Source organism: Oncorhynchus nerka, unplaced genomic scaffold (genome assembly GCF_034236695.1).
Source record: "Oncorhynchus nerka isolate Pitt River unplaced genomic scaffold, Oner_Uvic_2.0 unplaced_scaffold_1179, whole genome shotgun sequence".
In the NCBI taxonomy this organism is placed as follows: Eukaryota; Metazoa; Chordata; class Actinopteri; order Salmoniformes; family Salmonidae; genus Oncorhynchus; species Oncorhynchus nerka.
This window is the reverse complement of record NW_027040149.1, coordinates 5,244-20,734: the sequence shown is the minus strand read 5'-3', so window position 1 is coordinate 20,734 and position 15,491 is coordinate 5,244. Positions and strand designations below refer to the sequence as shown.

The following is a 15,491-nucleotide window of genomic DNA, read 5'->3' as shown; positions in this document are numbered from 1 at the left end:
CACACAACACTCAACTCAACACCACTAAACACACTCTCAACACCACTAAACACACCTCAACACCACTAAACAACCTCAACACCTCAACACCACTAAACACACCTCAACACCTCAACACCACTAAACACACCTCAACACCTCAACACCACTAAACACACCCAACACCACTAAACACACCTCAACACCACTAAACACACTCTCAACACCTCAACACCACTAAACACACTCAACACCACTAAACACACCTCAACACCACTAAACACACCTCAACACCAACACCACTAAACACACCTCAACACCTCAACACCACTAAACACACTCAACACCACTAAACACACAACACCACTAAACACACCTCAACACCTACAACACCACTAAACACACTCAACACCACTAAACACACCTCAACACTACTAAACACACCAACACCACTAAACACACTCTCAACACTCTCAACACCACTAAACACACCTCCAACACCACTAAACACACCTCAACACCACTAAACACACTCTCAACACCACTGAACACACTCTCAACACCACTAAACACACCTCAACACCACTAAACACACCCCAACACCACTAAACACACCTCAACACCACTAAACACACTCAACACCACTAAACACACCTCAACACCACTAAACACTCCTCATCACCACTAAACACTCTCAACACCACTAAACACACCTCAAACCACACACCTTCTCAACACCACTAAACACACTCTAACACCACTAAACACACCTCAACACCCTCAACACCACTAAACACACTCAACACCACTAAACACACCTCAACACCACTAAACACACCTCAACACCTCAACACCACTAAACACACCCCAACACCACTAAACACTCCTCAACACCACTAAACACACTCAACACCTCAACACCACTAAACACACCCAACACCTAAACACCTCAACACCACTAAACACACTCAACACCACTAAACACACTAAACACACTCAACACCACTAAACACACCCTCAACACCACTAAACACACTCAACACTACTAAACACACTCTAACACCACTAAACACACCAACACCACTAAACACACCTCAACACCACTAAACACACCTCAACACCACTAAACACACTCTCAACACCACTAAACACACCTCAACACCACTAAACACACCCCAACACCACTAAACACACCTCAACACCACTAAACACACCTCAACACCACTAAACACACCTCAACACCACTAAACACACCTCACCACTAAACACTTCAACACCACTAAACACACCTCAACACCACTAAACACACCTCTCAACACTACTAAACACTACACCTCAACACCACTAAACACACCATCAACACCACTAAACACTCCTCAACACCACTAAACACATATTTCAACAAATAGCACTAAACACACCTCAATACTACTAAACACATAACACTACTAAACACACTCTCAACACTTCAATACCACTAAACACACTCTCAACACTACTAAACAAACACATATCTAAACACTCAACACCACTAAACACACCTCAACACTTAATAAACACACTTCATTTAACTAAACACACCTCAACACCATCAACACACCTTCAAACACTAAACACACCTCAACACTAAACACTCTTCAACACCACTAAACACACTCTCAACACCACTAAACACACCTCAATACTTCTAAACACACTCAACACACTAAAACACTTTCAACACTACTAAACACACCTCTCAACACCACTAAATACTCCTCAACACCACTAAACACACCTCAACACTACTAAACACACCTCAACACTACTAAACACACCTCAACACCACTAAACACACCCTCAACACCACTAAACACACTCTCAACACCACTAAACACCTCAATACTACTAAACACACTTTCAACACTACTAAACACACCTTCAACACCCTAAACACACCCAATACCACTAAACACACCTCAACACCACTAAACACACTTTCACACTCTAAACACTCTTCAATTTAAACACCTAACACCACAAACACACCTAAATACACTCAACACTACTAAATACTACTCAACACTACTAAACACACCTCAACACTACTAAACACACTCAACAACACCCCTAAACACTTTCAACACTACTAAACACACTCTCAACACTAAACTAAACACTACTAAACACTACTCAACACACTAAACACACCTCAACACTACTAAACACATCACCTAAACACACTCAACACTACTAAACACACTCTCAACACTACTAAACACACTCAACACCACTAAAACACCTCAACACACTCAACACTACTAAACACACTCTCAACACTACTAAACACACCTCAACACTACTAAACACACTCAACACTAAACAATACCTCAACACCACTAAACATACTCAACACTACTAAACACCTCAACACTACTAAACACACTCTCAACACCACAAAACTACTAAACACACCTCAACACCACTAAACACACTCTCAACACCACTAAACACACTTTAACACTAAACACTCTCAACACCACTAAACACACCTCAACACCACTAAACACACTAAACTCAACACTTCAAACACACCTCAACACTACTAAACACACCTCAACACTTTAAACACACCTCAACACCACTAAACACACACCTCTCAACACCACTAAACACACTTCAACACTACTAAACACACCTCAACACCACTAAACACACTCAACACTCAACACCACTAAACACACTCAACACTACTAAACACCTCAACACCACTAAACACACCTCAACACTACTAAACACACTCAAATACCACTAAACACACACAACACCTCAACACTTTAAACACACCTCAACACTACTAAACACACTCTCAAACACTTTAAACACAAACATTCTCAACACTTTAAACACATCAACACTTTAAATACTACTAAACACACCTAAAACACACTTTCAAACACCACTAAACACTACCTCAATACTACTAAACACCACTCAACACTACTAAACACACTCAACACTACTAAACACACTCCCAACACTACTAAACACCACTAAACACTTACCTCAACACTGCACTAAACACACCTCAACAACTAAACACACCTCAACACTACTAAACACACTCTCAACACCACTAAAACACACCTCAACACCACTAAACACACTCAACACTACTAAAATACACCACTAAACACGTTCAACACTACTAAAACACCCAACACCTCAACTAAACACACCTCAACACTACTAAACACACCTCAACACCACTAAACACACCTCAACACACTAAACACACCTACACCACTAACTACTAAACACACCTCAACACCTACTAAACACACTCTAACACTACTAAACACACGTCAATACTAACACCACTAAATACACTACAACACTAAACACACTTAAATACACTTCAATACTACTAAACACTTTAACACCACTAAAATACTCTCAACACCACTAAACACACTCAACACCACTAAACACACTTCAATACTTTTAAAACACACCCTAACACCTACTAAACACACACTCAACACCACTAAACACACCTCAACACTACTAAACACACTAAACACTACTAAACACACTCTCAACACCACTAAAACACTCTCAACACCACTAAACACACCACTCAAACACACTCACCCTCAACACTACTAAACACACTTTTAACTCACTAAACACACTTCAACACCACTAAAATACACCTAAATACCTACTAAACACACTTCAATATACTAAACACAACTCTCAACACACTAAACACTTTTAAACACTATTAAACACAAAGACACCTAACACTTAAATACTACTAAAACTACTCTCAACACTACTAAACACACGTTCAACACCACTAAACACACCTCAACACCACTAAACACACTCTCAACACCACTAAACACACCTCAACACCACTAAACACACCTCAACACACTAAATACCACTAAACACACTCTAAACACACTCAACACTACTAAATACACTTCAACACCACTTAAACACACTCAACACCACTAAACACACCTCAACACCACTAAACACTCCTCAACACCACTAAATACACCTCAACAATCAACACTACTAAACACACTCTCAACACCACTAAACACACCTCAACACTACTAAATACCTCAACACCACTAAACACACTCAACACTACTAAACACTCTCAACACTACTAAACACACCTCAACACTAAAAACACCTCAACACTGTCACTAAACACACTCAACACCACTAAACACACTTTAACACCACTAAACACACCTCAACACCACTACTAAACACACCTCTCAACACCACTAAACACACTCAACACTACTAAATACACTCAACACTTAAAACACTCTCAATACTACTTAAACAACACACTTCAATACCACTAAACACACCAATACTACTAAATATACTTTTAACACTGTTAAACACACCTCAACACCACTAAACACACCTCAACACTACTAAACACACCTCAACACTAAACACACTCAACACTTTAAACACTACTCAACACTAAACAAAACACTAACACCACTCAACACTACTAAACACACTTTCAACACCACTAAACACACCTCAACACTACTAAACACACCACTCAACACCTACACCAACACTTCAACACCACTAAACACACCTCAACACTACTAAAACACTACACAATACACTAAACACACCTCAACACCACTTAAACACTTTCAACACTACTAAACACCACTAACACCTCAACACTACTAAACACACGCTCAACACTACTAAACACACTTTCAACACTTTAAACACACCTCAACACTACTAAATACACTTCAACACTAAACACTACTAAACACTCTCAACACTGAACACTAAACACACTCTCAACACTACTAAACACACCTCAACACCACTAAACACACCTCAACACCACTAAACACACCCCAACACCACTAAACACACCTCAACACCACTAAACACACCCCAACACCACTAAACACACTCAACACCACTAAACACTACCTTTAACACCACTAAACACTCCTCAACACCACTAAACACACTTTCAACACTACTAAACACACCTTCAACACCACTAAACACACACTCAACACCACTAAACACACCTCAACACTACTAAACACACTCAACACCACTAAACACACCTCAACACCACTAAACACACCAAACACTCTCAACACCACTAAACACACCTCAACACTACTAAACACACTTCAACACACTAAACACACCAACTAAACACAACACCACTAAACACACCAACACTCTAAACACACCTCAACACCACTAAACACACCTCAACACCACTAAACACACCTCAACACCACTAAACAACAACACACTAAACACACTCTCAACACCACTAAACACACCTCAACACTATTTAAACACACCCAACACCACTAAACACACCTCAACACTACTAAACACACCCCAACACCACTAAACACACTTTCAACACCAACTAAACACACTCCTCAACACCACTAAACACACTTTCACACCACTAAATACTCAACAATTACTAAACAAACATACTAAACACACCTCAACACCTCAATACTACTAAACACACCTCAATACCACTTAAACATACTCAATACTACTAAATACACTTCAACACTAAACTAAACACATCTCAACACTTCAACACCTCTAAACACACTCAACACCAAACTAAATACACCCTAACACCACTAAACACACCTCAACACCACTAAACACACCTCAACACCACTAAACACACCTCAACACCACTAAACACACCTCAACACCACTAAACACACCTCAACACCCTAAACACACTCTCAACACTACTAAATACACCTCAACACCACTAAACACACTCTCAATTACTAAATAACTCCAATACTACTAAACACACTTCAACACTTACTAAACACTACTCTCAACACCACTAAATACTAACACTTCAACACTTTAAACACCTCAATACTCTAAACACACCTCAACACCACTCTAACACTCCTCAACACCACTAAATACACCTCAACACCTCTAAACACACCTCAACACCACTAAACACACTCTCAACACCACTAAACACACCTCAACACCACTAAACACACCTCAACACCACTAAACACTCTCAACACCACTAAACACACCTCAACACTACTAAACATACTCAACACCACTAAACACACCTCAACACCACTAAACACACCTCAACACTACCTAAATACACCCAACTACTCACTAAACACACTCAACACCACTAAACACACCTCAACACAACACCAACTAAACACACTCTCAACACCACTAAACACACACCACTAAACACACTAAACTCCAACACCACTAAACACTCACCACTAAACACCTCAACACCACTAAACACACTCTCAACACCTACTAAAATACTCTCAACACTACTAAACACACCTCAACACCACTAAACACACCTCAACACCACTAAACACACCTCAACACTAAACACATCTAAACACACCACCTCAACACCACTAAACACACTTTAACACTACTAAACACTCTCAACACTACTAAACACTTCTCAACCTTTAAATACACCTCAACACTACTAAACACACCTCAACACTACTAAACACACTTCAACACCACTAAACATGTCTCAACACTACTAAACACACTTCAACACCACTAAACACACCTCAACACCACTAAACACACTCAACAATACCACTAAACACACTCTCAACACCTAACACACTCAACACCTCTAAACACCATTTAAACACACTTCAACACTCTCACTAAACACACCTCAACACCTCTAAACCCACTAACACTACTCAACACATTTCAACACCACTACTAAACACACTCAACACCTCAACACTACTAAACATACTACTTTAACACTACTAAATACACCTCTCACATACCACTAAACACACCAACACCTCAACACACTCAACACCACTAAACACACCAACACCACTAAACACACCTCAACACCACTAAACACACCTCAACACTACTAAACACAAACACTCAACACCACTAAACACACTCCTCAACACCACTAAACACCTCAACACTACTAAACACACCTCAACACCACTAAACACCTCAATACCACTAAACACACCTCAAACCACTACCACTAAATACACCTCAATACCATAAACACTCCTAAACACCACTAAACACACTTCAATACCACTAAACACATCTAAATACCACTAAACACACTTAAACACTACTAAATTTCAACACCACTAAACACACTCAACACCACTAAACACACTTTACACTACTAAACACACCTCAACACCACTAAACACACTTTCAACACCACTAAACACACTTCAACACTACTAAACACAACACCACTCAACACCACTAAACACCTCAACACTACTAAACACACCTCAACACCACACAAACACTAACACCACTAAACACACCTCAAACACCCATTAAACACACTAACTCAAACACCTAAACACCACTAAACACACTCTCAACACCACTAAACACACTAAACACACTCAACACCTCTAAACACACCTCAACACCACTAAACACACCTCAACACTAAACTAAACACTACTCAACACCTACTAAACACTTCAATACCACTAAACACCAATACTACATTTAACATACTCTCAATACTACTAAACATACTCTCAACACCACTTTAAACACACCTCAACACCACTAAACACACCCTCAATACCACTAAACACACCTCAATACCACTAAATACACCTTTAACACCACTACTACTTAAACACACTTTTCAACACCACTAAACACACCTCAATACTACACTAAACATACCAACACCACTAAACATTACCTTAACACCACTAAACATACTTCAATACCACTAAATATACACCAACACTTCTAAACACTCAATACCACTAAATACTCCATAACACTACTAAACACACTCCAACACCACTCAACACCCATTAAACATAACCCCAATACTACTAAACACACTCAACACCACTAAACACACTCAACACTCACACCACTAAACACACTTCAACACCATTAAACCACTACTACTCAACACCTCAACCTCTCACTAAATACACCCAATACCACTAAACACACCTCAACACTACACTAAAACACACCTCAACACTCAACACCACTAAACACACTCAACACCACTAAACACACCTCAACACTTCTAAATACTCTCAACACACCTCAACACCTCAACACTACAAATATACCTCAACACCACTAAACACACCTCAACACCACTAAACACACTCAACACCACTAAACACACTAAAATACACCTCAACACCACTAAACACACTCTCAACACTACTAAACACACCTCAACACTCAACTAAACATTTTTCAACACCACTAAACATACCTCTTCAACACTACTAAACACACCTCAACACCACTAAACACACTTCAATACCACTAAACACACCTACTCAACACTACTTAAACACACCTCACACCTCAACACACCCTCAACACCACTAAACACACTCTCAACACCTCAACACCACTAAACACACCTCAACACCACTAAACACTCCTCAACACCACTAAACACACTCAACAATAAACATTCAACACCACTAAACACACCCAACTCTCCCACTACTTAAATACCTAAACTCCACTCTAAATACCTTTCTAACCTACTAAACACACCTCAACACCTAAATACTCTCAACACTACTAAACACTCCTCAATACCACTAAACACACTCAACACTACTAAATACTCATCACTCAAACACACTTTCAACACCACTAAACACACCTCAACACTACTAAACACACCTAAAACACTACTAACACTACTAAAACACTCCTCAACACCACTAAACACACCTCAACACTACTAAATACCACTCAACACCACTAAACACTCTCTCAACACCACTAAACACACCTCAACACCACTAAACACACCTCAACACCACTAAACACTCTCAACACCACTAAACACACCTCAACACACACTCAATACTATTAAACACACCTCAACACCACTAAACACACTCTCAACACCACTAAACACTCTCAACACCACTAAACACCCTCAACACCTCTAAACACACTCTAAACACCTCTAAACACACCTCAACACCACTAAACACACTTCAACACCACTAAACACACTCAACCTCTACTCTCAACACTCTCAATACCACTAAACACACCTCAACACCTCAACAGCTCTAAACACACTCTCAACCACCCCCTCAACACCACTAAACACACTCAACACCACTAAACACACCTCAACACCACTAAACACACACCCAACACCACTAAACACCTCAACTCAACACTACTAAAAAACACTTCAACACTACTAAACACACCTCAACACTCTAAACACACCTCAACACCACTAAACACACTCAACACCACTAAACACACCTCAACACCACTAAACACACTCAACACCATTAAACACAACACCACTAAACACACCTCAACACTCTAAACACACCTCAACACCACTAAACACTCCTCAACACTTTCAACACTACTAAACACACTCAACACCACTAAACACACCTCAACACCACTAAACACACTCTCAACACCACTAAACACACCTCAACACCAAACAGCTCTAAATACACCTCAACACCACTAAACACACCTCAACACCACTAAACACACCTCAACACCACTAAACACACCTCAACACCTCACTAAACACACCTCAACACCATTAAATACACTCAACACCACTAAACACACCTCAACACCACTCAACACCTCCAACACCACTAAACACTCCCTAACACCACTAAACACACTCTCAACACCACTAAACACTTCAACACCACTAAACACACCTCAACACCACTAAACACTCTCAACACTACTAAACACACTCAACACCACTAAACACACCTCAACACCACTAAACACACTCTCAACACCACTAAACACATGTTCAACACCACTAAACACACACTCAACACCACTAAACACTCTCAACACCACTAAACACCTCAACACCACTTAACACACCTCAACACCACTAAACACACCTCAACACCACTCTAAAACACTTCAACACTACTAAACACACTCAACACTAAACTAAACCTCAACACTCTCAACACCACTAAACACACTCAACACCACTAAACACACCTCAACACCACTAAACTCAACACTTCTCAACACCACTAAACACACCTCAACACCACTAAACACACCTCAATCAAAACACCTCAACACCACTAAACACACCTCAACACCACTAAACACACTCAACACCACTAAACATACCTCAACACCACTAAACACCTCAACACCACTAAACACACCTCAACACCTAAACACTAAACACACCTCAACACCAACACTAAACACAACACCTCAACACCACTAAACACACCTCAACACCACTAAACACAACACCAACTAAACACACCTCAACACCACTAAACACACCTCAACACTCACTAAACACACCTCAACACCACTAAAACACACCTCAACACCACTAAACACACCTCAACACTAAACACACAACACAACACTACTAAAACAACACCACTAAACACTCCTCAACACCACTAAACACACCTCAACACCACTAAACACACCTCAACACCACAAACACACCTCAACCACTAAACACACTAAATACACCTCAACACCACTAAACACACCTCAACACCACTAAACACACCTCAACACCACTAAACACACCTCAACACCACTAAACACTCTCTCAACACCACTAAACACACCTCAACACCACTAAACACACCTCAACACCACTAAACACACATCAACACCACTAAACACACCTCAAAACACACCAACACCACTAAACACACTCTCAAAACACATTTCAACACCACTAAACACACCTCAACACCACTCACTCTCAACACCTCTAACACACACTCAACACCACTAAACACAACTCTCAAACACACCTCAACACCACTAAACACTCCTCAACACCACTAAACACACCTCAACACCACTAAACACACCTCAACACCACTAAACACTCCTCAACACCACTAAACACACCTCAACACCACTAAACAACACCACTAAACAACACACTTAAACATCAACACCACTAAACACTCAACACCACTAAACACACTCTCAATACCACTAAACACACCTCAACACCACTAAACACACCTCAACACCACTAAACACACCTCAACACCACTAAACACCTCAACACCACTAAACACTCCTCAACACCACTAAACACACCTCAACACTCCACTAAACACTCTCTCAACACCACTAAACACACCTCAACACCACTAAACACACCTCAACACCACTAAACACTCAACACACTAAATATCATCACTCAACACCACTAAACACACCTCAACACCACTAAACACACCTCAACACACCTCAACACCACTAAACACACCTCAACACCACTAAACACACCTCAACACCACTAAACACACCTCAACACCACTAAACACACCTCAACACCACTAAACTCAACACACTAAACACACCTCAACACCACTAAACACACCTTACTTACTGGAGAGTTTCAGCTACAGAATGTACTTCAGCTTATGTGTTCCATAATGATTTAACATGTGTGTGTGTGTGTGTGTGTGTGTGTGTGTGTGTGTGTGTGTGTGTGTGTGTGTGTGTGTGTGTGTGTGTGTGTGTGTGTGTGTGTGTGTGTGTGTGACTCAGTATCAGACTACAGTCTACCAGTCCACTTGGCCCAAGTCACACGCGTGTGTGTACCGTGTAAATTGTAGCGTGTAGCGTGACACGGAGGAATGCCCTGCTCTGAGAAACACGATGAAGTGTAGACTAAAACAGAGGGAGAGAGAATGGAAGAAGGCAGGGTTGGGAGGAAGGGGGAGAGAGTCCGTTACTATAGAAACACTGGTCAATGTGGAGAGAGAATGGAAGAAGGCAGGGTGGGGAGGAAGGGGAGAGAGTCACGTCTATAGAAACACTGGTCAATGTGGAGGGAGTCACGCACTATAGAAACACTGGTCAGTAATGTGGAGTGAGTCACGTTACTATAGAAACACTGGTTTATGTGGAAAGAGAATGGAAGAAGGCAGGGGTTGGGAGGAAGGGGAGAGAGTCCTGTTACTATAGAAACACACTGGTCAATGTGGGAGTGAGTCCTGTTACTATAGAAACACTGGTCAACGTGGAGTGAGTCCTGTTACTATAGAAACACTCTGGTCAATGTGGAGAGAGAATGAGAGAATGGAAGAAGGCAGGGTGGGGAGGAAGGGGAGAGAGTCACGTTACTATAGAAACACTGATCAATGTGGAGGGAGTCACACACTATAGAAACACTGGTCAATGTGGAGTGAGTCCTGTTACTATAGAAACACTCTGGTCAATGTAGAGTGAGTCACGTTACTATAGAAACACTCTGGTCAATGTAGAGTGAGTCACGTTACTATAGAAACACTCTGGTCAATGTGAGTGAGTCACGTTACTATAGAAACACTCTGGTCAATGTAGAGTGAGTCACGTTACAATGTAGAGTGAGTCACGTTACTATAGAAACAGTGAGTCACCGAACGGTAGTGTTACAGACCTGGTAGTGTTACTATAGAAACAGAACGGTAGTGTTACTATAGAAACAGAACGGTAGTGTTACTATAGAAACAGAACGGTAGTGTTACTATAGAAACAGAACGGTAGTGTTACTATAGAAACAGAACGAGTGTTACTTATAGAAACAGAACGGTAGTGTTACTATAGAAACAGAACGGTAGTGTTACAGACCTGTGTCCTATGAGCTGTCGACACACCACCTCTGTTACTATAGAAACAGAATGGTAGTGTTACAGACCTGTGTCCCAGCTGTCACCACCTCATCCCCACTATAGACGTAGTGTTACTATAGAAACAGAACGGTAGTGTTACAGACCTAGTGTCCCAGCTGTCGAATACCACTACCTGTTACTATAGAAACAGAACGGTAGTGTTACTACCTGTGTCCCAGCTGTTAAACTATAGAAACAGAACGGTAGTGTTACTTTAGAAACAGAACGGTAGTGTTACAGACCTGTGTCCCAGCTGTTTCACACCACCTCTGTTACTATAGAAACAGAACGGTAGTGTTACAGACCTGTGTCCCAGCTGTCGACACACCACCTCTGTTACTATAGAAACAGAACGGTAGTGTTACTTATAGAAACAGACCTGTGTCCCAGCTGTCAACTACCACCTCTGCGTTTACGTCTGTCCATCCATCGTCACACACCTACCTGGTCCCTGGAATAACCCCTCACTTCTCCTGGTCACAACGCTGTTCTCCTACCAGCCTACCTGGACACCTGCAACACAGAGGGAGGGAGGGAGGGAGGGAGGGAGGGGAGAGGAGAGAGGAGAGGAGGAGGAGGGAGGGAGGGTTAGGGAAGAGGAGAGGAGAGGAGAGGAGAGGAGAGGGGAGGGAGGGGGAGGAGAGGAGAGGAGAGGAGAGGAGAGGGAGGGAGGGAGGGGAGGGGAGGGAGGGAGGAGAAGGAGGAGATAGGAGAGAGGTTAGGAAGGGAAGGAAGGGAGGATAGAGAGACCTGAGGGGAAGGGAAGGAGGATAGGAGAGAGGGAAGGAGGTGAAGGGGAGGAGGATAGAAGAGAGGAGGAGGGCACATCCAGAAAAAACAGTTAGCCCTGGACGCTTTAAAAAGGCATTCTACAACTAGCCACCTGGTTAACTCTCCCCTCTCTCTCCATGTCTCTCAGTCAGCCATTCTACATAACACCCAACTCTCCCCCTCTCTCCATGTCTCAATGCCATTCTACATAACATTCCCCTCTCTCTCCATGTCTCAATGCCATTCTACATAACACCCAACTCTCCCCATCTCTCTCCATGTCTCCAATGCCATTCTACATAACACCCAACCCTTCCTCTCCATGTCTCTCAGTCAGATTCTGTAACAGTCAAACCCTTCTCTCCATGTCTCCAATACCATTCTACATAACACCCAGCTTCCCCTCTCTCTCCATGTCTCAATGCCATTCACAGTAACACCCAACTTCCCAATGTTTCTCTGTCAGAGGTTTACAGTAACACCCAACTCTCCCATGTCTCTCATGTCTCAATGCCATTCTACAGTCAACACCCTTCCCCATCTCTCTCCATGTCAATGCCATTCTACATAAACACCCAACTTCCCCATCTCTCTCATGTCTCCAATGCCATTCACAGTAACACCCAACTCTCCCCTCTCTCTCCATGTCAATGCCATTCTACATAAACACCCAACTCTCCCCCTCTCTCCATGTTCAATACCATTCTACATAACACCCTTCCTCCCCTCTCTCTCATGTCAGAGGTGTTCTACATAACACCCAACTTCCCCATGTCTCTCAGTCAGAGGTGTCTACAGTCAAACCATTCCCCATGTCTCAGTCAGATGTCACATAAACCCTTCCCCATGTCTCTCATGTTCAGACCATTCACATAACACCCTTCCCCTGTTTCTCCATGTCTCAATGCCATTACATAACACCCAACTCTCCCATGTCTCTCTCATGTCTCCAATACCATTCTACATAACACCCAACTTCCCCATGTCTCTCCATGTCTCAATACCATTCACAGTCAAACCCTTCCCCATGTCTCTCCATGTCTCCAATGTTCTACAGTCAACACCCAACTTCCCCATCTCTCCATGTCTCCAATGTTCTACAGTCAACACCCAACTTCCCCATGTCTCTCAGTCTCCGAGGTGTCACAGTAAACCCCTTCCCCATGTCTCAACAGTCAGAGGTGTCCTCTACAGTAAACCAACTCCCCATGTCTCCAATACCATTCACATAACACCCTTCCCCTGTCTCTCATGTCCAATACCATTCACATATCAAACCCTCTCCCCTGTTCTCCATGTCAGGGTTCTGCATAAACCCAACTTCCCCATGTCTCATGTCTCCAATGCCATGTCACATAACACCCAACTCTCCCCATGTCTCTCATGTCAATACCATTCTACATAACACCCAACCCCCATGTCTCTCAGTCAGAGCCGTGTCAGTCTGTTCAAAGCTCATCACTCCTCTACACCTGTCAAGAAACACACACACACCAGTCAGTCAGGTACTGTGTGTTTCTCACCTGATGGAACTCTCTGCCCTTGTCTCTGGGCCAAAGGGGTGTGTGTGTGTGTGTGTGTGTGTGTGTGTGTGTGTGTGTGTTTTATGATCAGTTGTTTCCACATGGGTGTACTAAATGTTTTCATGATCTTATCACGGTCATGCTATTCAGAACCTCAGACAGGGGTGTCATCAGTTGAGGAAGAGGGCCTCAGAGGTGTATGTGTGCTGTGTTTACGTGATGTGGACTCTTAATAAGGTACCAGAGTCTTCTCCATTCAGAGGACAAACGTTGCACACAACACCCTTCCACCACACACACACACACACACACACACACAACACACACTTCAGACACATGACACACACAGCTCCAACACTTCCCAACAACACAAGCTGTTACATAAAACTGAGAATCAATCAGAGGAGAGGCCGAGGAGAGAGGGCCGAGGAGAGAGGGCTCGAGGAGAGAGGGCCGAGGA

General features: G+C 42.2%; 1 protein-coding gene across 1 annotated transcript in view; it reads right to left on the bottom strand.

Moving 5' to 3' along the window:
* Nucleotides 1-13,177, bottom strand: part of LOC135569190 (neurotrypsin-like) — a gene marked incomplete at its 5' end in the record, with an annotated part of 93,373 nt that extends 80,196 nt beyond the window's left edge. The window contains 2 exon segments of the mRNA XM_065015986.1: nt 13,043-13,068; nt 13,142-13,177. Of these exon segments, the coding sequence (XP_064872058.1) occupies nt 13,043-13,068; nt 13,142-13,177 (62 nt within the window).
* Nucleotides 13,178-15,491: the final 2,314 nt, after the last annotated feature.